Here is a 25,069-nt window from a genome sequence, read left to right on the forward strand (position 1 = left end):
AGTCCTAACCCTCATCAGACACAATTTGAGGCACAATTGGCAGCCTGGAAACTTCCATCCTCTTGGTACAACGTGGAGGAATGGTCTGTTTGGAACACGAACTTATATCCCCTGGACAGCTGCCTGACGATTTTTTTCACTTAACTGCTAGAATGAGGCTCCATATCAGTAAGCTTTCAGTTTATTCACGTTTCAGATTAACTACTAAAATGAGACGTTAAACGACATAGCTTCCGGTTTATTCATATTCTTTGTTACAGCTCGCCGAGACTAACAGTGGCTCACTCCGCAAGAGGCCAAGAGTCTCAGCAAACAGACATCAGTCCATACATAAATACACATCCATGTCCATGGTTTGGAACTAGGGCTTTAGAAGCCATTACTACCAAAGGTCCAGCAACAGTGTAGCCGTGTGAAGTGGATCAGTCTGGGAACAGACTGATTTGGTGCTAAAGGCCGTGGTGTTAATCTTAGTGAGGAATGTGTTCAGTCTGGCTACAGTACATTTTGCATCTTTTACAGCCATATAGTTTTGATAACTGAAATGAATTCCAAACATAACAATCATAAAACAATCTTTATCAATGATATCAGCAATATGATGCAGTTTACATAAGTTTATTTCCCTTTCCTGTTAGCTCTCATCCACACATTAATTTATAGTATCTGGCATTTTCTCTTCCTCCATTCCTTTCTGTTGCGTTATTTATAAATTTTCTCACCCAGCAGAACTATGATCAGTTCTTGGCAATGGAGGCAAAAGTGTTATATAAAAAAATCATGGTTAAAAATAATTAATGCACAACCATCTCTGATAAAGTGAAAAAGATGATACTTTGATTATATGCTGCAGCTGACAAGTGAAGAAACAAAACATTTATTTTGTAACAGAAGCAAGAAAAAGCAAAAATATCCAGATTTTGGGAAAAAACTAAATTACACTAAAATCAGTACTTAATTTTTTTTTCTGTACCTATGTTTCATCATTTTGTAGCAGAATAGAAGTGTCAGAATCCTGCTTCATTATGGTGGAGAAAATATCTACAAGGATATGTTTAATATAGTGTGAGTGTATACATATATAAAAGGATGTAATTTATAGGTGTTAAATGCTATGTCTGAGGAGTTATGCTTACAGACAATGAGTGTAATTTCGCCTATGGTGTTGAATATTAGAGGTCACAAAAAGCTGTATTATTTGTGAAAAATCATCAAAATAACAAACAAATATATATATATACACCAAGAGTCAATCTTATACAGCAAAACCTCCCTATTAAGACTCACTAAAATCAAAGTTGGGTTGTAGAAGGGAAATCAGCCAGTCTGCTTTCATGAACCATGACTTCAAACATAGATAAATTCAAGTTCATTTACTTAAATGTTGAAATAAAGGTCTTATAAACCATATGATGCTTCTCTTTGCTGTATTTGCTTTCATTTGGTCATGCTTACTTATTCTGTAATTATTGCGTTTGACTAAAGTTTATAGGAGAACTCTTCAGGTAAGAGCAGTCAATGTACTGTGCTAGACAAATGGGTCTACCGTGGTCTTAAAATGCATTATTTATATTTTTTAAAGAAAGTTCTGCAACCAAAACCCATATTACCCCAGCTATATTTGCCTCTTGCTTGAGTCGAATCGACCTTGCTATAACCACATTATCCCAAGTAAGACCACGTCACTGTCCTAACACCAAAAGTTGAATTGAGTCAAGTTCAGGCTTAACAAATGCCCGAGTAATGACACGTGTTTGATGTTAACCTAACTTCTGGCTATACTTTACCTACAAATTAAAGAATAGTTACAAAAAAGAATTTTTTTAAACTGATTTAAAAGAAAACCATACTGATGCACCGCTGTGAGATTTTAACCAAATGTCTGCACGTACATTTAATAATAATAAACTAAAGAATAACAATAACAAAATTTATTTAAAAAACCCCAATGATTTAAGAGAATATTGTGTTTTTGCATCATTGTCAGATTTGTTCTTGGAATATGCATTGTCCAGCGGCCATTTTTGGTAAGATGGTGCATGAATTGGTAATATTTGACATTAATAGTGTCATTGATGATCAATTTTGGCATGGGCCGATTCAACTTTTGATGTTGGGACAATGTATATTTATGTGGGATGATATAGTCATAGCTGGGTCAATACAACTCTGGCAGATGGTGGCTATGACTGGAGTGATATGGTTTAAGTCAAAATGACCAGTGAACCAGTGAACAAGCAGTCTCAAAATTTGCTTAATTTATTTTGTTATTTCTGTAGGAAGTCATAATACATGACAAATGGTTTGCAAAAAGCAGCCCATTTTAAAAAGTATTTAATATTTTTCAGCATATGACTTCCGCAAAAAGGTCATAATAGAGCCCAAACAGTTTGTCTTTAGTTACATTGGGGAGGTAGTTGTAATAAAGATAATGTTTTTATAGGAATGTAGGTCTGTGAAAAAATTTGGGTTGCAATACCTAAGGTCTTAATAAGGAGATGTTCCTGTATTGGAAAAAAAAAAGTTAGGGATTGAAATTAGTATCAACTGATACATCTGGTTTCAGTAATGTAGAAAGCTTTGGTAATCGTCAGTGCAAAATGTCCAACATGCAGAAGCAGACAATAGTGCTTCAACATGATGTAAACACAGCAGCATTCTCTGCTTCACAAAGAACTGTGACATACAAAGGATCAGCGGGTAGACTTTATATCTGCCAAGAGCCATCTTGCATCCAGATGCTGGTTGGGTGTTCAAAGGCTGGCCTGGACTGAGGACTGAAACAGAGGAAGACATGTCATAAGCATCAGGTCATGTTGGTCAAGCATCCATGTGGAGTAAAATGGCTGGAGTAAGTGATGAATAAAAAAATTTTTTATATACTTGCTGTACATCAGTGCAAGACAATGTGAATGACAAACTCTCCAATACAAATAAGAGTATGATAAGAAAGCCTGTGTGACTGTGTCACAAGTCTTGCAAAGTGAACATCTTTGAAGAGAAAGGGTTAATCAGCAAAACACTGGTAAGGTGCAATAACAAATAAAATCAGCACAAGAAGCAGAGAAACAGTTGGGCACAAAAGGAAAAATCTATCATGCTAGCACTGTTTCATAAAACCGTTTAGCATTTACCCTATGAGAATGTGCACAAGGACTGTACAATTTATAATCAATCCAAGACATTGTGGCAAGTTTTGTCAGGAGGTGCCGTCTGTCCAAAAGTAGCAAAAAATAGCATAGAAGGAAAGTAAACTGTAATACACTATTGCATATGTGTTCAATCAATCAACATTCTCTTCTGACAAATCGTGAAATGTTTATTTTCAGTAACAATAATGAAACTTCACACTCAGATTCACTCTCAAAGTACTTTTGACAAATGGTAAATAGGGACTTGAATTCAATGAATGTTTAAAAGGTCAAATTAGAAGTGACTGTCTTGCCATCTGTAATGAATCTGTATAGTCACACTCAAGACCTTAAAGTGTGGCAGTCCAGCTGCTGGTGAGAGTTGTTGGATTAGTACCAGATGACTATTTCACAACCCGCCACACTATCCAAGCAACAGCTGAGAACAGTTAATATTTCTCAATGCTTTTATACTGAAATCATATATTTTTCACCCAGCACCAAGAAGTGTAGCTTATAAGCCATTATATAGTAGTCATGCAACCATCCTGATAACTTGAGCTAATAATATTTACATGCACCTCCAGATCTTACAGCAATTTAAATGTTAGTTCTTCACCATCCATCTTCACAAGTCATACCATTTACAATGTGAATGACATTCTAAATCTTATGACTGTAACCATCTCCAGATTTAGACTTACAGAACTATCAATGTCAGTTTGACCCTGGCAGCCACATCTGTTTGCAAGCAAAATGAATGCCCTAGGCCCTCTCTGTGTTACCTCAGACTTGACAGATAAAAAGTCAGAGGTGTCCTAGGGATACTTATAATGTATCTTGTATGTTACCCACAGAAGTAGTTCTTTTTTGGCATTCAAAGTCTAGTCATTCCAGCTTGAAGCTTAGTGATATAAACTCCAATTCCGTTGGTCTGTAAGGAAATGCAAGTGATACATCAAATAACAGCCATGATCAAAGGACACATCTGCTTGAATTTTTTCATGATTTCAGAAATCCACACAAAAAAAAAGAATAAAAACCCTGTTGCATGCAATGAATTCTAAAAACATTAGAAACTTGGGTTCTTCATTTGTCTCTTGAATTCCTAAACTTGTTCTTAAAAGTTATAAAAGGCTGGCTAGCTTTATATATTTATAATGCAGCTCACTGTACCATGCATCAAACAGGAGAAATTTGGTAGACACTCCTTTTCCTTCTCTCGCCTCACTGTTTGGAATTCCTCCCTATCTTTGAACTATGCCTACTTTCGAAACCTTCAAATCCAGTCTCAAAACCTTTCTCTTTTAGAAATATTTTGTCTTATCAGTACAGTTCTACCCACTCCTAATTTTTTTTCATCCAATTATTATGTCTTCTGTTTGCTTAACCCTCTTAGCACAGCATAAAAGTATAAGTATTACAAAGACTGGCTGATAACTGAAGACTGTGAAGACAACAGTGAGTGAAATTATTTTTTATTGCTGCTCTCAGGTAAACATTAGAAAGGAGAAAGCTTGAACTTTGCAATAAAAGTAACGAAAATTACCTTCCCTGACAAAGCTACAATCTACAGCTCGGGATCGTGGCTCATCGTGCTCTAAGGGTTAAGTTTCTGTATTGCTGACTGTTATGCAGTGCATTGAGCTCGTGTGCACATGGGGAAATGCACTTAACAAATCTTCCTCTTCTCCTTATTTTGCAGGCCTGCAGCATTTGTTTTCCCTATGAAGCCATAGGCTTGTAGTATCAGGTTACATTTGAAGGAGTCCACAGACCATCACAGTGTAGTTTGATGTGTTAAATGTGAAAGAAATTTTGAAACATGAAAGTTTGAAATACTAGTGGTTTTTGAAGCGTTATTGCATATGCTGTACATGGGGTTTGTGGAAGATCATGATCAGTATGGAAGACTATTTCCACAACATGTTGACCACAAGTGTAGCTACAATCTTCTACTTGGAGTAGAAAACTCCCTGCTTTGCCATCAGACAGCTATCCCCAATGAAAATGTTTGGCCCAAGAGATGGAACATGTATTCTGCTGTTTTTGCTGGAAGATGTCAACCCCAGATGCAGCACTATTACTATCAGTTGTGTGTTGAAGGACATTAACCTCCAAAGCTGACTCCAGAAATTCTCTGTTTTCACAGTAAAGCAGACTCCTGGAATTCTGTAAGTATTCACATTAAACATATAGAGCTCAGTCTGAGACCTCTGTGGAACTTGTGAAGTGTCATTCTCTACAGACTTTAGCATTATGGTTAGTGAGTTCCTCAAAATGCGAGAATTTTTTTTTGTTGCCATTTTTGGACTGCATGCCAGAAAAACTGGGTTTGAGCACAGGACTGTATTTTTTTTGTGCATATTATTGTATGTAGTAACTGCGCATCTTAGTTTAGAGGTAAGGTTTAAAGATTTGTAATTTTTTAATACAATTTTTAAATGTGAGTTTCATGTGGAAGAAGAAATTTTGTTCTTCAGTAATTAATTTAGAGAGGCCCGCATTGGCAGAGTAGTTATCTCTTGTCAAGGTAAAAGAACATGAATGTTCAGCTATGCATACCAGAAAAAAGGGTGCTGTGCACATTTACTGTGATGATATATATAAAATAATTTGTGTACACTAATACATTTAGGCAAATATAAGCAGGAAGACAAAAAATTATTTCTTATAGGTAAATAAACTTCAAGAATGCTTTTCTCAAACAATTACATGAGCATAAGATTCGATAAGGAGACTACCTTTGGAGACTTGAAAGCATTTAATCCCTGTCTCACACGGTTCCCAAACTCGGGATCTACAGCAGTGAAATTCTTGACAGCACGTTCTTGGATGAAGTCCAGCGTAAGCCTGAGATGGTCAACAATATTCTCCACCAACCGTGCACGCTCTTCAGATGACAGCACCTGTGGTCAGTTGGAGGAGGTTAAACAGTTTACAGACATTCTGTAACAGTATGAATGAGAGAAGGAGTGTGTGCACATAAACCAAGCAAGAATGTAAATGCATATAATTTGTTCTCAAAATCAAGGTATTCATAATTTCTGCCATTATAAACTAGAACTTGAAATACTGCATACTAGTTGTTCATAGATGAATGAGAGTACAACTCAGTATGTACACACACACACTCTTTGTATATTTTGTCTGAACTGGGCTCAGGACCAGGCACCATATGTGAAGGCGAAAGGGCACGCTTGCATGTGTTATCCAATGCTTTTTCACTGATTGTTGAAGTTTCCGGTGTTACAGATCACACACGATTCTAACCTTATTCCAGAAGACTCCAGGTTGTGTAAAGTTGTCATCATCTTCAGTGTTGTAGCGGGTCACATCCCCAGCAAAATGCTGTGGGCATTCCAAATATTTCTTGTCATCAACAGGACCAGAGAAACTGTTGGGGTAGTAGTTAGGAGCACCACCTATGCACAAACATAATACATGAATTTAAAAACTATATGGTTTTGAAAAAAAATAATTCAACATATTCAATGTTCTTGGGGCAGATGCTGGTATCTAAGTACCTTCAGGGCACAAGCTAACTTTAGGAAGGTACTTTTCTTGTGAAATTCATATAAGGAGTAATATTCAGCATTGAAAAAGTGAGTATAAAGTAGTGCAGAGGGACAGAATGCACTACAGACCAGTAGGCCTAGAAACTAGTTATCAGCCTATACTAACACTAAGGTGCCATCATGACACCCAGGATCTGAGACATCTATTATTTTAGTAGAAAGCAATGGGACAATCTTAGCAGTACACAGAAATAGAAAAATTGAGCAACTCATCATTATTCTTCTGCTACTTAATATAAACATTACAGATAATGAGTAACGAAGTAGCAGACACTGCAGATGATAAGTGATGAAATGTCAGACATCACAAGTGATGATTAATGAAATGTCATAATTCACCTTGGTTATCATTGACACACTGAGCACCATCTCGCTGGTAGTTCTGCACTTTGGAATTGAAGGGACAGTTAACAGGAATCTGCAGGTAATTGTTGCCAAGGCGATGATGGTGAGTGTCTGAATATGCAAAGAGACGGCCCTGTGTTGCCAAGATTAAAAAAAAAAATGCAAGTTTTTCTGTCATCTGCATGATTCAGATGATGTCTATCAGGGATTCATGACATTTTTAAAAAGAAGTAAAGTTTTTAAACCACAACACACCAAGATGCCACACCAGTGACACAAACAGAACGGTATGTTGTGCACCGAGATGCTATAAATTACCCATTAAGACTTCTCACAAATTTGAAAGCTTCCTTAAAGCTTAAGTAGTGAAGACTGAAACAGTGTTACTAAACCTGCAACATCTTGTCTGGACTGGGCTCAATGCCAGGCACCATGTGTGAAGGCGAAAAGGCAATCTGTTCAACTTCAGCAAAGTAGTTTTTGGGATTGCGGTTCAGAACCATGCGCCCAACAGGGATCAGTGGGTATTCACCATGTGGCCAAACCTGAAAGATGCACCATCTATGATAAAAAAGTTTTAATAGTCTAGAAAGCACACTTCCAATTCTTGAAGTTTTTTTTATTCTATTGGTTCATAAACCTTCTTACATTCTTTTACTCTTGTTCAATGGTTATTAGCATAATTTTCAGTCTCTACTTTGCAGCCTTACCTTTGTTAGGTCAAAAGGATTGAAGCGGAATTTTTCTGCCTCCTCGAAGGTCATGACCTGGATGTATAGGCTCCATGATGGGAAGTTTCCTTCTGAAATGGCATTATAGAGGTCCCGTTGTGAGTAGTCTGGGTCTGAGGCACAAAGATCCATTGCCCTTTTGGCCATCAGATTCTTGATGCCCTGGTCAGTCTGCGAAATGAAACACATTTGAGTTGCATGGGAAATGATTTTCTGATACACTTAAGACCTCTAGTGTCGAACGGTTTGTGTTTTATGCAATAATGCACTGAGCTTTTAACTTTGATAAACAGTAATGCCATCAACTATAACACTTCAGCATAGCTAACAATTAACTTAAGGATACAATAATATAAAACAGAATACACACATAATGTGAAGAATAAGATTGTCAATGCATAAAAATATAATCAGCTGTTGACTAAGATAATAACAACTAAGAAAGATAAAATATATCCTAATAAATAGGAAGCTGTCTGAAAGCTCTATGACCTTGAAGTGAAACTTGCAGTAGACAGCCTGATTGTCTTTGTTGACAAGTTTGAAGGTGTGACTTCCATATCCATTCATGTGGCGATAGCCATCAGGTGTTCCTCTATCTGAATACATGAAGCACACCTGATGGGTTGTCTCTGGTCTCAGTGTGATGAAATCCCACACCATATCTGGGTCCTGAGGCACAGAAAGTTGCCAGGTCGGGTACTGACCTTTAACCCTCATTAAAATATTAATACTATGCCCAGTACTGACTTTTAATCCTCATTAAAATATCAATACAGTGGAACCTCAGTTAACGAACTTAATCCGTTCTGAAAAGGTGTTCGTTATCCAAAATGTTCGTTATCCGAAACAATTTTTTCCATAAGAAATAAAGGAAATAGATTTAATTGGTTCCCAGCCCCTGTTGACTCGCTAATATTTGAAAGTTACAGGCTATATAGGTATTTGTTTACAAGAGAACAGTTATAATGCAATATAAATGGAGTTCAATAAACATAAAAACATTAACGAAAGCATTTAAACATCAGAAAACTTGCCGTTTTGACGGCGTGGTTGGAAGCAAGTGTGGGGAGTAAGGGGTGGAATTACTGCTTGGATTCCCCCTCCATGAGCACAGGTGACAGTATAAAATCGGGGGTGACTTCCCTTTTCTGTAGCTTTGAGGTTAAAGGAAAAAACTTGTCCAGTGTCTGTTCCTTCTGCCTTTTTTGTAAAACTCTTCGGTAATACGACATCACATATCCGACAGACGTATGCCACCTTCATACTTTGAAATTATTTCCTTTTTCAATTCATTTGTTGGCCGCTTCTTTGTCATTACCTCACTACTATTGCTCTTAATCTTCTTTGGAGCCATGATTGAGGATTATCTTATTAAAATAAAGCACAAAAATCACTAAATAAGAAGGATCCGCAGTGAAAAGGAACGACCGATCGTAACTGTGTCTCGAGCGCGAATGATGACATGCTGGTCGGTCACGTGTGGTCCACGTGGCTGTTCGTTATCCGAAATTTTGTTCGCTATCCGAGACAAACTTTTAACGAAATTTTTGTTCGTTATCCGAAATATTCGCTATCCGAGGCGTTCGCTAACCGAGGTTCCACTGTACTAATGTAAATTCGCCCCACTCTGTTACAAATCCTTAGTTAGCTAGCAAGTTAATTTTACTTTATAATGATAATAAGGCTTCTGCTTAAATATTTCCTGATTTTGAGATCATTGAAATGTCAAAATTTAGAAGCTTAGGGTTAATTTAGGTTAATTTTGCTGACTTTCAAGTTTGTAGCTGGATTCCTCTTCTGAGTGTGAATGAAGCTGGGAAACTGAAAAAACAAAGATTGCACAAACAATATGAGTTAAATGCATCTTAGTTTTATTGCAAATACATGTCTTGACAGTCCTACAAAGATTTCTAAATGCTAATGAACTGAGAAATTATTATTTTATACAGCCTTGTGTAGCATGTAATTTACATCTACACACATGCCAAGAGCTACAGTAATCAGGAAAAATAATTTTATTTAATACTGTTATTGATATATGTCACTTCTTTTGATAATATAAACTCTTTTCGGGCAAACAAAGGTCATGAAAAGGGACAGCATTTATAACCCAGTTAGACAACATAATACATTTGACCCTAGAATATGGGTTTGCTTCACTTACAAGAGTTCATCTGCCCTATGAATCCCTAACAAAGAAATGGGCCCCTTGAGGGTTGTCAAAACCCCTGTCTGGTAGGTGTAGAAGCAGGCCCTTCATGGGACCCTTGCAGTTTATTTAGGGTTATTCATGTAAGCTTGCATATTACTGCCTTCGCCTAACCCTCTTACGTCCCACTAGTACCCCTCACTCAACCCAAGAATCATTTTACATGTCAAGAAACATAAACCTTTTCCTATAATCTTTTCATTTATGATGTCTAGTGTTAATAATAACTTCTATGATGCTGATAATATTCTCACTACTGATGTTATAAGAAACTATTGGTGTAAATACTGAAAGACAGATGAATCATCTTGTAACCCTGATGATGTAAACTTCTATTATCATGAAACACAGCACTGTAAATGTATTTTTTCTTCTTGACTACTTTTAATAAAACTTTCTTTTTTCTTGTTTTGTAAGAATACAGTAGATAATACATATAAAAATCAAAATAAGTATTAATCAATCTTTTATGTTATCAGCAAAGCTTCTCAACAGTAGGCTATTAGCTGACCATAAAGTCACACCTAGAAATCAACGCAGGGGATGCTGGGTATATTGTCTCACCTGCTATATAATTAATGCTGTTTTTGTATGTTACTGCACTGTGTATAGTGTACATATGTGCACCACATTTAGGTATGTGCATGTGTAAAAAAATCAAATAGAAAGGATGGTTGTCATGCTGTAATTGCGATCACAATCATGAATAAATGTGATTTTGCTATGTAAAAGATGAAAACTTTGGGATCTCATAAATCATTTATTCACATCCACCGGTGAAACACTTCATGACTTGAAACCTTTTTAAAGCAAAAACTTATTTGCTGGATTAAAGGAAGTGTTATTTTAACAACTAAGAACTGTGGGTGTTGTCAGACATACTTATATGGAATGGTTAATTTGAAAAAAAGGTCATTGTTACATAGCATACTTAGAACAAAGTGAAAGTACCACAGCAAATATCCCATTCTACTGCTAAACATATAGTGCTCAGCAATCATATTGCTATCCATTCTATTGCTAAACATATAGTGCTCAGCAATCATAATGTAATCCATTCTACTGCTATAAGTGTAATGCTTGGCAATCTTAATGTAATCCAACAGCATATTTCAAACAAAAATCACTTTCATTGGATCTACACCTCAAAGTTTTTCTGTTCCTTTCATGAAACAACACAGCTTTTAAAATCAACATCAATAAAATTGTTGTTTCATTTCTAGCAATACACTTATGTCCATTTTTTACATTACTTAAGTCCAAAGAGGTGTATTCAAACTTCCAAAAGTTGTCGGGGGTCTCATGGTTTGGGGGAACTATGAAAATTAATTTGATTGTGATTTCTTTATAAACACCATCTTATGATCTAATTTCCATTCCTATAAACTGCAGTTATTCTGAAAATATACCAGGAACAGTGTTGCTTGTTGTAGCTTCCATCCCTTGCCTGAATCTCCAGTCAGGCAAGCTGAGATCTGTGAGGGATGTCTTTGTCACCAAGGATATCCCAGTTCTGGGTTCTCAGCTCTTTGTATTGGTGTTTGATACTCTGTTTCTTGAAGCGGTTCTTTCTTGGCTGTTTGAGCTATGAATGTAAGGGGTGTGAAGGAAGCCTTCTCATTGTTCCCTGCCTCTGCACGAGGACTCTGAGGTTACGTCTTCTCTCTCGAGGCTCTATATCAGACATCTTTTCATTTCAAAGACTGAGGTAGACTTCAAAATGCCCAGAATCAGGCACAGCCCCAAATTTTAAACTCGACAGTCTTGTGCCCCAACAGTTATTATCTTGTTTCTGTAAAGTGCTTTAAGCCCACCTTGATTTTGGGGAAAGGTGATATCAAAATCACATTATTATTAGTTCTAGTTAAGTTCTTCAGGAGTCAAAGTTCTATGCAGATTTTCAATGGTGTGTGGATGTTGGTGGCCCTAGACCAGGGGTGGGCAATTAATTTTCCCAAGGGGCCGCATGAGAAATTGGGATGGTTTTAGAGGGCCGGACTAATATAGTTAACTCAGTTTTACCCAATACTGTATATATAGTATATATACTGGCGGGTGGGCCAGCGGGCGGGCCGGTCAGAGACAGGAGGCGGGCCGGATCCGGCCCGCGGGCCGGCATTTGCCTAGGTCTGCCCTAGGCCCTACATTATTCCATGGTCAACTGTATATTCAAAAACTGGTGAATGCAAGAAAAATAACATTTTGGTTCCAATGGTTGCTTTCGAAATTTGAAATGGTTTGTCACAAAACCAGTCAAAATACTACAGCATGTTCTAGAGCCATGACTCTATCATGCTGCAGTCTCTTGTAAGGTTTGAAAGTACATCAATAGAAAATGGTAAATAACAGTGATAAATAAAAAAATGCATACAGAAACAGTACTGCAACAGGTACAGGAAACATCTCAATAGTACATACCAGCATCGGATCTCGAATAAAGAAAATGGGTGTGTTATTGCCCGTCAGATCCCAGTTGCCATCTTCTGTGTAGAACTTGACAGCAAAGCCCCGGGGATCACGAGCTGTGTCTGCTGAGCCTTTCTCACCACCTGTTATGTACACACACAGAGTTTATAGCACAGACCCCTCTCATAATCCACTGGTGCATTTAAGCACCTTATGTTTACCTTATGCGTAATTGGATGTGCATCAGCAGGTACTATGAGTTGTCTGTTACAGATTATCTTATCTAAAACAAACACAAGGCAAAATTTAGCTTATAACATGGACCCTTTCAATTAAGTGCTTGTTTACATATAGATAAAATTAAAAAGCCTCTATCAGTACTTTCTCAGTATCTGTTTATGTCCTTACATGCAAAGCCGGAGCAAAAATATTATTTAGCAGCCAAAAGCCCCATCATGCTTGACAACACATACCAACTGTGGAGAAACGCACACCAAGAGGTGTTCTTTTGCCGATTTGATTAAAAAGCTTGGCCTTAGTGTACTTGGTGATGTCATGGGTGACCTCAAAATAGCCAAAGGCTCCTGTTAAACAGAAAGACATGACAATTTTTTTCATTTATTATTCTTAGTCAGCTTTTAAATTAGTTTAAAAAAACAGTTTTGTATGACAAGGCCATGCTAGTAATAGTTCTACAACACAAGACCAATAGCTTGACCTTCACTGGCCTATACAAGGACAAAACTTGACCTGTGCTGGATTATGCTGCAAAAATAAATTTTTTAATGACCTAAATTAGTCCATTAAAGGATGGAAAAACTAAAAAAACAAAACAGACATGGTAGCTGCAAGTCATTTCTCCCTTTATGTCTGTAATATAAATATGTATATTTAGAATATACTTTGTATCTTTCTTTGTGTGTTTTGACAATATTATCACTTCCTTAACCAATATATTTAGTTGCCTATATTTTAGTTTTTTAAAGTTGTAAATATGCTTATCCATCTTGATAAACATATGCATTTTGAAATTTTTAGGTTTCCCTAAAAACAGCTGCTTCATTTGTGCTTGTCAGTTTGTGGCTAAAGACATACATGGTTGATTTGTCAACAAATCCTTTCCATTTGTGAGTACTCTACATCTTGTAATCATTCTGGATTGAACTTTTTTTTTTGGGGTGGTGGTGAAGCGATGAAAAGTTGTTGGTGGGATAGCAAAGGGAAGAAGCAAGTCTACCAGAAAAAACCTTGATGCCATAAAGATAAATTATCTACCAAAGAAGACAAAGCTGATCCAGGGGCTCATGGTTCTCAAATGTTTAATCACAGGTGTGTTATCATCGTGGTGTCAAAAAATTCTACATACATCATGTACCTGCTTTCACAGCATAGTTCACCCCCAGTCATGGTCTCCACCCCACTACCATATATCTTAACATCTTTTAACCTCCTTTGAAAATATCAAGGCAAGTTCATCCTTCTGCTCAGACAATTTAACAAATAGAAGCTATAAACAAAACTCCGTTATGCCATATAGTTTCTCTCTACATAAGGTACTACCCCTTAGAGAGGCCTGCATATCTGCATCAGCGGCATACTTCAACAGACCAAATGAGGTCTTCAAAAGAATCAGAAACACTAAATGTATGCATCATTAAATTTAATGACATAGCACTTATTCAGGCCTAGAGAAAACAGCCTTCACAAAAGGCACTGCTGCATACTCAATATCTATAACTGCAGCCAGAATTAGAGAATGATTTCCATACTAGCTTTTAACGGCTGTCATAAAGGAAAGAAATCTTAACATTTCTTTTTTTCTTTCATAACAGGGTGGTGTCCATGATCTGAGAAGGATGCTACCTTTGTCTTAAACAAGTTTGATGTGAATATCGTTCTTTCTGTTAGATCTTCAGATTAGAAGTGTAAGTAGCTCCAGTGAACACTAGTACAGGCCTGCTATGCCATATGGCATGATCAAGTCATCTATGCATTTCTACATTTGAAATGCTTTTTGTGTATTGCATTTACTTTTGGGGGTTTCTTTCAAGATGATTAATGTGACAATGAGAATTGTGCTGTTAAACTGATTATGCTTTATAGATAATTTTATATTAACTTTTTATATATTACTTTATCATACATTATTGTTCTCTCTTCCTAGCAAATCACTCAACTAGCTAGTAATTATATCTTTTAACAAAAGAAGAGTGTGGTAATGTGTCTGTGCTGAGTACGATGCAAAACCACATTGTTTGCTCCATCATAACCAAATTATGCAGGATCACACCTTTTATTAATGGGAAGGTCACAGATTATATGTTTGATTTATCTATTTTACACTGTGACATCTTTCTTTTAATGCAATTTTTATATGAGCAAATCTGGAAAGGCACTATATAAATCCTCATTATTATTATCATCATCATCATCATCATTATTATTATAATTATAATAACATGTGTTACTTCAATACACAACGTTGGTAAAGATTTTGAAATGAATAACATTAACATGATTTTCTCATATCACTGACACTGACATCATTGTGTATGTTTTTGTGTGCATGTTTGTGTGCAGGTGCCTGCAAGCATGGAAGGAAGCAGTACTCAGTCACAGGTGCAACACATTCTTACAGCTGATCATCAACGCTGTTTTCTTCTTGTCCAGTAACTGACTTGTCCTATAAAAAACTATTTCAAGACGTTAATTGCTAGATACAGTGAACAGATGGTGCTTCTATGTGGTTTCCAGCCTGGTTGATCATTTGTTACTGGCATTTTATGTGTATCAGATCCTGACACCACCAATTGATTAAAAAGTCTTAAATGTCATCAGGTCACTCGATCTTGTGAAACATTTGATGACTTAGAAAAAGAAATTAATGCATACACTTTAAGCATTTATTTTAGCCTACTCATTCATTTTATGGGTGTGTTATGTGAATCATTTCAATACCATAATATATTTTTAATAGCTGAAGCATTTTAATGTCAAACATACTTGATACCCCATCTTTGAAAGCTTAAAGAAGCTGGAATATTTAATCATTGACTTCTACAAAACTGAATTTTTTAGCTTTATTTCCCCACCTCTCATCTCTTGCACTCTCTAAAAATAACATAAAACTCAACTGTTTTTATTCAGTAATACATCACTTTCTCGTATATAGCCTGGGCTTATGAGAAACACCTTTTTTGGTACTCAGATCAGAAGGATATAAGCAAAAATATTAAACATGTTTTATATGAAATCAAATACAATAATTTATAAGTGACAGTTACTCCATGGCCATGTGCTATCGGTGACACGTGTACTGCAGGTCAGATGTGTTAGTTAAAACACTTTGCAAACAAATTGCCAAGAGCTCCTTAATAATAGCACATACAAGATAGTGCCAAATGTCTGTATCTTTTCTCAATAAAAGTAATTCACATAACTCCTTAAGCAAGTTAATTTTAGTGCATGTAGCTTCTGCATGCATTGTTATGAACTACAGCAGCAAGCTAAAGGCTCACAAACACTAACAGAAATTATCAGGATATGACTTAACTCAGTTGGTAGACTAATAGCTCTGGCTGGGGTTTAAATTCACAACAAAATATTTTAAAATGTAATAGGTGTGCACAAACTTTTTAAAAATGACAAATACTTTTAAAGAATTTCTAATAAAGAACTGATGGAAAAGCAAAATATGTCACACGGGTTACTACAGCACATCACAGAATGCAAGACACTGTCCACATCACACTATACACCCAAAAGATTCCTTAGCCTCTTAAAGATAAAATTACATCATCAAGATACCGGCAGCCCATGTAACAGTGTTCCGTAAAGCACAACACTCAAAATGTCCACAATCTTCAAAGCAACCTTAGCTATTTTATTATTGCATAAATGTGATCATATTTTGACATTCGTTCTATACTTTGGCAAACTCACCTGACCCTTTGGCATGCACCACTCGTTCTGGGATTCGCTCTCTGGTAAAATGCATCATTTCATCAAAAAACACAAAGTCTTGTGCAAGAAGAGGCCCTCGTGGCCCCACTGTCATTACGGCATTTTTGGCGCCAACTGGAGATCCTGCACCTGTTGTAATAGCACTTTTCTGGCCCTGTTGTGAAATATGCAAAGTGGGAGGTGTAATAAGGTCATGCTGATGTTCAAACACACTAACTTTTAAGTTACGTTGCCATTGACTTTGTCTGAAGAAAGCTACAATATGAATTAGTAAGGGTTCATGCTGGTTTGTTTGTAAATACACAGTAATCCTGCACTCATTGGAAACTTATTGGTAACCCTCACTTATTGGTACCATCATCCCTTCTTCTCTGAAAAAAGCAATAGCAAAAGCAAGAAAAAAAAACCCCAAAACCCAAATCCACACATGTTTTGGATATTTATATATTATTTAAATTGTTACTAAAATAAAAATGGTTGCCTTCTAAACGGTTTAGGAAATTTATTTCTGAAATGCTTTTTGAACAGGCTAATGAAATGCATGGCATCTTAAAGATCTTGTGCGAACTTCCAAACTGGCTTTTGTTTTATGTAACAAAACAAACTGAACACTAACTGAATGGGACCTACTAGTGACAGACCTGTAAATGATCGATTGTCCATTCTTTAATATATACTTGTTTTCATTTGAGCATGACCGTGAAATATGCGAGATAATGTTGTCAGAGAACATTTAATTGGCTAATGCATATAAAATGCTGAAGAAAATTATGAATACTTTATGGCGGACAGAAGCGAAAGAATGAAATCTAAACAAGTAATGTGAAATTACACAATCAGGGGAAATGCACCCTACAAATTCCGCCATTATTTTTATTACATGTTTAACTGTTTCGTATGCACATGAAAGTTTGAAAACAATCAACAGTTGTCAGAATGACGCATATAAACATCTGGACGTAAATACTGTTGCTTATCTCTGACTTTTGGACCTAAGCCATAGCTCGGGTATGGGGAGGTCACCCAAACTGGCACAATATACTACGTAGCAGTTGAAACTGAAAATGCAAAACACATTAATTCTTGCAGACGCAGATTCTTGTTTTAGCTCAAACATAATACAAAGGAAAAAGTTTTCTAGAGAAAATGTGAGCGATTACTAGAGTCACTACCAGACTTGTTATCGTCTGCATTGTAACGATCTTAATAACAGGCATCGATCAGCAATTAAGCAGATAGACAATTTAACATCTCGATTCACTTACAGCTTGATTTTCATCGAATTCCTTCAGCTGATTTGCGGCTCTGTCTCTTTCTGCCATTGTGTTGAGTTTTGCTTTATAAGCAGTATCGAATGCACACTTCTTGTTACAGTGCTGTCGCTCAACTGCGCATGACCTACTTGAGGCCGCAATATATAGGTCTACTTGGCAATGACCTCCACAGCCTTGACTTTCAACCTCCAGTTCAAAGTACAGCAGAGGGGTGTGTCTGTACAGACGTTTTCTACGTTTGTGGATGCATTATAACGTGTATGACACTGTATGATACTTCCAGAATTCTTTCTGGCTTCGATTGGTAATTGATGCATTTCATTATTTCACCGGCGATTATGAGTGTCAATATACAGATACAATGTGTGAAATGTGTACGTATCGATCGATTCAGTCTGCATATGCTATATATATATAGCTGGTTTCGTTTTACTTTTTGCTACTGCGTGGTGTAAAATCCCAATTCTGTTGTCAAATATGTAGTAATAATTACACTAGTCAACAAAGTTTTACAAAAGTAATGTTACTGAAATAAAATTAGTCATTTCTTATTAATATTTATGTTCTCAACACGAACATCACAAACAAAATGCAAAAGTGGCTCTATAGTTTGTTTGTTTGTTTTTGTTTTTTTTTTGTTTTTGTTTTTTTTTTGTAATCTGCAATAATTATTGTGTACATTACGAAATGCATGATATAATGATGATGATAATAATAATAATATTTGGCATGTACAGCGCCTTATCCTCGCCTGTGGATAAGCTCAAGGCGCTTTACAGCTGACAGATGGTGTGACGTGAAAATAATTAAACGTGACGTCAGAACAAACTAACGGTACTCCAGGCCAAAGGTCAGCGTCTACACCAAACACTAACGCAATCCGAAAGCCAAATATCAAACTCCGGTATACACTCCATAGCAAAAATAGTTCCAAATACCACATTCAACAGACGGCACCAGTCCCACGTACTGGAACGACGAATGACCCCAGAACATGCATGAGTTCACTGATCAAGCAGATATATTTTTCATGCAGGTATCGGGAAAACTCGCAGCCTGGTCCATGGATTTCACGAAGTTTTTTTTATCAACTTTTTCTAAAAGATCTCATTGTTGGAGTCTTATACTTAGCACATCTTCCTTGTTCTTGGATAAGTCATGAACCAGGTTATTTAAAGTTCTTCGGTCTTGTGTTATTGGGGTTGATGATGCACCGCAGTGAAAATCTGCATGACCAGGAGAACAATCAACAGGTCGGCTCACCCTCGCCCTCATCAGCTGAATCTGGAATATAGGGAGTCCCTCATCATGTGGAACTGGTCTCAATGCAGATGGAATGTTGGGGTAGACTACTTTCGACTTCTTTTGCTTCGTTTTTCTTTTGCTAAATTATATCAAACATCTTCAAAACGAGAGCCAATGCAAATGGTCATATTCGTGTTCAGTTCACCAAGATACTACAGATTAGGACCTTTGTAAGTCAGTAAGAATTTCAGCACTGAACATTGTCATAGGTGCGATGTCTTATTTTTTCCAAAAAAATTTACAGATAAACGTTTTAAAGCATATGAATCAATGAATGGGAAATATGATGCGTAATGGATACAATGGTCGTTATGAGCGAAACGTGAGCTTGTTTATTTGAGAGGCTGCCACTGCTATCGGGGGGCAGTATGGTAAGTGAGAGGGCGGAGAGGATCGGTGTTTTACGCCGGGCCAGCAACTATAAGGCTTTATCACTACAAAGCAGCCAGCCCTGTAAACAGATGCCACATGCATAGAGAGAGAGAGTGGGGAAGAGAGCAGAGGATTTTAGTTGCTATAAGATTTTAGCAGTTGATGGAGTTGGCCACGCTATAGGCGTAGGGCATGTGTGTGTAAAGCATTTTAGCAGCTGATATGGCTTGCTACAATGTAGTTGCAATATATAATATAAGATGTTAGTAGTTTACACTATAGGCGTAAGATATTGTAATATACGTATGCATGAACCTTAAATTATATACGACGTGCATCCAGCCCCAGGTGCTGTATACACACACACACAGAATACAATGCAACTTTATTAATCCACAAGGGTATCCACAATCACAGGTAGCGCTCATACACTAGCATATACAGCATGGGTGGGCAATTAATTTTCCCAAGGGGCCGCATGAGAAATTGGGATGGTTTTAGAGGGCCGGACTAATATAGTTAACTCAGTTTTACCCAATATTGTATATATAGTAAACATACTGGCGGGCGGACCAGCGGGCGGGCCGGTCAGAGACAGGAGGCGGGCCAGATGCAGCCTGCGAGCCGCCCCTTGCCCAGGTCTGATATACAGATAAGTACGTACATATGTATGTATCCTACATTGAATATAGGTCCTCTCTCCACACATACACAGAAACAGTAGATGCAGTTGGTGCACTGCGTTAGGTCACCTCAGGCTAACATCATGGCCAATAGAACTGATATACGCATGTGATCTACATTAATTCCATGAAGATGTACATAGAAAGACGATAATCCATGTAGATGACAGCGATGCTTTCCGGAGATCGAATGGCACAATCGATCTAGTTTCCAGACGGGATGAACTTCTTGCACTTGTTATCATCGTCACGTTGCCAGTTTTCGGGGGAGAAAAACAACAAACAACAACACCAAACTGTTAGTCATACTCAAGGACAGGGTCAGCAAATAGAGCAGCCTTGGTGATAAGATTCACCTACCCTAGAAAGGGACGATATAAAAATCTCCCGGTATGCGTAGATTGCGCCAAGAACAAAAGGAGGCCTGTTATATCTCGAGAAAAGTTGAGTCAGCTGGCAATTATTAAGATGAAGCTCTGTTAATCGCCACCCCAAACCAGCACTTCGACCCATGGCCGCCGAGATCCAGCAGGAGCCCCGGGGTGGACGACCTTTCAGGGCACCTTGCAATTGTACTCGTAAATTATTTTCCCAGTATATAATAATAATATGCTTATCAATTGCTATTATATACATTTCAGGCAGTACCGTAATATAGACTGCAAACATTAGACAAGTGCACTAGGATCTACATCCCTACTTCAACATAAAGTTGTTTAGTGGTTAGTAAATCAGGAAACCTGACATTAAAAGATCAAAGTTGTAGAAACCCGCTCCATAGGAAAATCTCCAGAGTGAAGAATGTTTTAGAGAAAAAGGAAAGGAAAAGAAGGAAAAATCCACTGCCCAAGGCCTTCCGGGCTCGGGTACACCAAACTCCCTGTCTCCCACCCCACCCCCCAATCTCGTCAGGCCTGCTTCAACCTCTTCTTGGTGTACAATGGTAATGATGATGGCAAGCCATTGAAAGATCCACGGATACAGTGGAAGAGATGGTGAAGCACAGTAAAATCTCGCTGCAGTAATGCACACGAAGCTGTACATCCACAATTGCAAAGACCGGAAAAACTGGAGTTAAAGACACAAAGCACAAAGTGTATACACCAGTACTCAATGAGGATATTCACATGCACTAATATATATATATTAAAAAAAAACAAAAAAACACTTCTCCAAATTAAACATAACAGTGGTCATCTTGCGAACAGTCAACGGATATCAGCAAGACAGGAAAAGCAGACTTCGCACAACTTGGAAGCGACCATCTTGTTCCTAAGATGATCACCATGAGATCCGGGATCTCCCGACCGAGCTTCGCCAACAATTAATTATGTCCTTTGGGATGTGTTATATCTTTTGAGGAAGTGAAAAATTAATGGCCTATTGTCAAAAGGCTTATGTCAGGAATGGGAAACCTGTTTTTTTCTGCCAAAGGCCATTTCTATAGTTATAGAATCATTTGCGGGACATACAAAATTATCAGCTGAAAACTTAGCCTGGTATATTTGGTCAAACATTTATATTAACTCACCCTTAAAGTAGTGGCTGAAAATGTTTCTCTAGAACCACATTAGCTGATTTCATTATTTCAAAATATATACGTTAAGCTTGACACATTATAAATTTATGTTGCTATGAATAAAGTTACTAGATTTATTGAATATTAAGTCTTTCCTGAGGTTGCCGTGGCCGGGCCAGACCAAATAATTTCGCGGGCAGGACGTCACCTCCTCCTCCCCCCTTCCACCCTGGCTTATGTCAATTCTGACAATATGTCATTATATGTGACCACATTTTGAGGGAAGGGTAGAGAGGGATTAAGTAATATGTATAATTGTATATATTCTTAATTTTGTGTCTCATAGCGCGCGCGGGCACACACACACACACGCAGCTGTAAACAGAAAAACTCGCGAACACTCACGCTCATCGTCAGTTTCGAATGTCAACCGCACTTCTCGAGAACGGGGGAAGGGACATATCTGCTATTTAAACCCTTATGTCATCATAAGGCTACTGAGACAGCAATATTTAATGGTTCCTTAAGCTGCTAGTTATTCATAGTCGCACACGAAATGAGTCACGTACGCAAAAATCACTAGAGCGTGACAGATGTCAAGTTTCCCCAGAGGCTGAACCCTGATGAGAAATATGGCAGCGTCCGCTCTGAGCGACTTTAATTCTTCACCAAGTTGAGATCCATGATGCTGTGGCGTAGGACGATGCTCGGCTTTGGGGAGGGGGGTCGCAAACTTTATGTTGACAGTAAACGACGTTCGCACTCTTACATTACGGAAAAAAGGGATCGAGGTACGTGAGATCAGTCATGTACACACACATGCGCGAACACGGTGGTAGAATCAGAACATATGCTGCTTTCAGTGTTAAATGACAAAGCAACACTTAACAAGAAACAAAACTCATTGAAAATGACTCACCTCGTTATCGAAATTACAAGAAATATTCAGAATAAGATATTTTTCACATTCAAGATTTGCAAATCAGTGTGTCAAAATCAATTTAAAAAACGCATGTCTTCTTTGGTTAATGTCTTTGGTTTGCAGTAGTATTTCCTTTTTCTTTCTATAGAATTTAGATCAAGAGCTAGATGTTAAAAAAAGATAACTTTTGCTAGATGTTAAAAAAGAAAACTTTTGCTTATCACCACTCGGTTACGCTTATTCTGTACTGACAGACACACCCATATACTGTACTTCTGACCTACCACCTGAATAGGTCTTTTAGGTCTATTTTGTGTTGCTCTCTCTCTCTCTCTGTGCCACGCATCAGACGGGAGAAATTTGGCAGACCTCCATTCCACTTCTCAGCCCATCCTTCTTGGATATCTCTGCCTCTTTCTCTTTGAACTGTCTAAGTTTGAAGCTTTCAAGTCCACAAACATAACCCACTCTTTAAAAACAAAACTTTCATAATCAAGCGTAGTATTCCGCTCACTCCTCATTTCTTCATCCATCCATTTCGGCGATATCATTTGTCATCGCGTCTTTCTGTGTGCACGAGTTGACTATCGGTTCGTTTGTAGTCTTTCGATCGTGTACAGCGCACTGAGCTAATCTCCACAAGAGGAGATGCACTATAAAACTCTATTATTAAACAGTCCAAGGCTGTATGCACAGTCGACGGGGGGCATGGCCAACGTGCACACTGTTGATGAAGTCACGTTATAATGTGCACATATTCCTCAAAAAGGATGAATGTTGTCCGAGAACGCCTTTATGGCTTTATAGTTTTGCGGGACCAGTGGTCCACCACAAACCACTTTTAAAGAAACCCTCTAACAGGTCATAACATTTTGCAGATTTGTCGATAAGCCACAGGCATGTTTAAGGATATAATTAATTGCTTTGATGTTTCTGCTGATGAGATAATGGCAATAGGTTCCCCCTTCCTCACCATTGTGAGAGGAAAGAGTTGGTGGTGAGAGAGAGAAAACAAAAACTATTTTCAGGGGAGGCTACTGATCCTAACAGATAAAGAAAGGATAGGAGTTGTTTCCTTTCAGCTCCCCGCTTTCCATTTTATGATGTAGCACTGTGTGACGTAGGCTTTTAATCAGCTGAAAAATGACAGGTAAATTTTATTGAAGATAAACTTTATGCTTTAATAAATAAATCAAATGATGGTGTACAGTGGTGTTTTTAACTGTGCGTTTCGTGTGTAAACTATTGTTGGAAAAGTAGTTACATTGATTTTTAAGTGCCTAAAAAATATATATAGCTTCTCTAGCTTGAGAGACTGGCTCTTAGTCACTTTTCTTAATACCTATTCATGTCTAAATTTTTTTCAGTAGCAGTTCGAACAATGAACATGTCAAGGTGGTAATGATGTATCAAAGAGACACATTTTTAAGTTGAAGATTTTCAGTGATAGATCAAATACTTTTTGAAATTCGATGAGATCTGAAGTAATTTTCTTAATAGCTTCTGTGTACGATCAACAAATACCGAGCCATCGCTGATTTCTAAATTTGCTAAACGTTTTAGCATTTGGAAACATAAATTGCAATGCACTAAAGGAAATATTTCATGATTTAAACCCTGTATAAAAATACTGTCTTCGTCGTCACCCAAAACAATGACTTGAGTAGGTCCAGTCCCTTGACTTCATTAGTCGGGGAACAGGACAGACGTAGCATACTAGTGTATAAACTTACTGGACAAAATAATTTACGTTTGTGGTTGATTTGTGTCAATAGCGCACTTCCTAACATGCTGCCATCAAGTTTGAACTCCAGCGTTTACACTCACACACACCAACGCGCATTGGGCGCCACAAACTATGCGCATGCTCAGTGAAGTCGTCATCGCCGCCAATCAAGCCACCTAAAACCCAAAGATATAATTTCTTCATATATGTCAATGTAAGTATATTTTTATTGTTTTTGCAGAAAATAAATACTGTTTGTTGTGATAAACACATCTAGTATTGATTCTTATATGTGTAACATTCCATTTCTAGGGGAAAGTAGCTGAAATTTAATCTTCACTTGCGGAGGTAGAAGACGCCATATTGTATTTCCTTCCTCCTGTGTAGGAGATTCTCGAACTCTTCAATCTCGAGGTGTTCCTCCGACACTTCTCGTTTCGATTTTAGCTGACTTTCATTGCTTCGTTATTAGAGTATGAGAAATATGGAAGGAGCTTCACTCATTGAGAGGAGTGCTAGTGAAGATTTTCAGCAGAAACGCGCTGTTCGGCATTGCAAATGGCGGACCCTGTCAATTGCACTACATGTATCAACCATTGTTTACAGCTCGACATCATTAAATGGTCTCAAGATAATCGTTAACAGTACTGCAAATGAGTTAGTGCATTTTCTATTTAGCAATAACCTGTATAAGTGTTGCATATTTATAAGATAAATGCTTCAGTTATTTCTGTTTTTTGCATAATTTACCTTCAGTAACCTTTCAATCTAAGTGATCATCGAGTAAGTGGAACGTTTTTCATCCTCCATTGTTAGTACTTTTTAGTAATTATAGTGAATGGGGCCTTGTGAAATCTATTTAGAGTTTGATTAGGTGTCTTAGTAGTAGACATGTTGTGTGT

At 37.5% G+C, this 25,069-nt stretch overlaps 1 protein-coding gene and 1 long non-coding RNA gene across 3 annotated transcripts; one reads left to right on the top strand and one right to left on the bottom strand.

Annotated features, from left to right (window-relative positions):
* Positions 1-564: 564 nt before the first annotated feature.
* On the bottom strand, positions 565-17,787 carry LOC112566036 (catalase-like). Of its 2 annotated transcripts, XM_025241960.1 has the most exons (13): positions 17,632-17,787; positions 16,346-16,520; positions 12,877-12,987; positions 12,416-12,546; positions 9,559-9,609; positions 8,278-8,457; positions 7,765-7,956; positions 7,447-7,599; positions 7,049-7,187; positions 6,405-6,556; positions 5,876-6,040; positions 3,987-4,065; positions 565-2,777 (listed from the first exon to the last, which is right to left on the bottom strand). In XM_025241960.1, the coding sequence occupies exons 1-12, from the start codon at positions 17,686-17,688 to the stop codon at positions 4,009-4,011; spliced, it is 1,563 nt and encodes a 520-aa protein (XP_025097745.1). In that variant the 5' UTR covers positions 17,689-17,787; the 3' UTR covers positions 565-2,777; positions 3,987-4,008. The 2 variants fall into 2 exon arrangements, with proteins under 2 accessions (XP_025097745.1, XP_025097746.1); XM_025241961.1 differs by lacking the exon at positions 3,987-4,065.
* LOC112566037 lies at positions 12,996-15,458 on the top strand. The gene is made up of 3 exons (XR_003099525.1): positions 12,996-13,530; positions 14,236-14,328; positions 14,984-15,458. It is a non-coding gene; the product is annotated as an uncharacterized LOC112566037 (long non-coding RNA).
* Positions 17,788-25,069: the final 7,282 nt, after the last annotated feature.

This window comes from Pomacea canaliculata, linkage group LG6 (assembly GCF_003073045.1).
Source record: "Pomacea canaliculata isolate SZHN2017 linkage group LG6, ASM307304v1, whole genome shotgun sequence".
NCBI classification, from domain to species: Eukaryota; Metazoa; Mollusca; class Gastropoda; order Architaenioglossa; family Ampullariidae; genus Pomacea; species Pomacea canaliculata.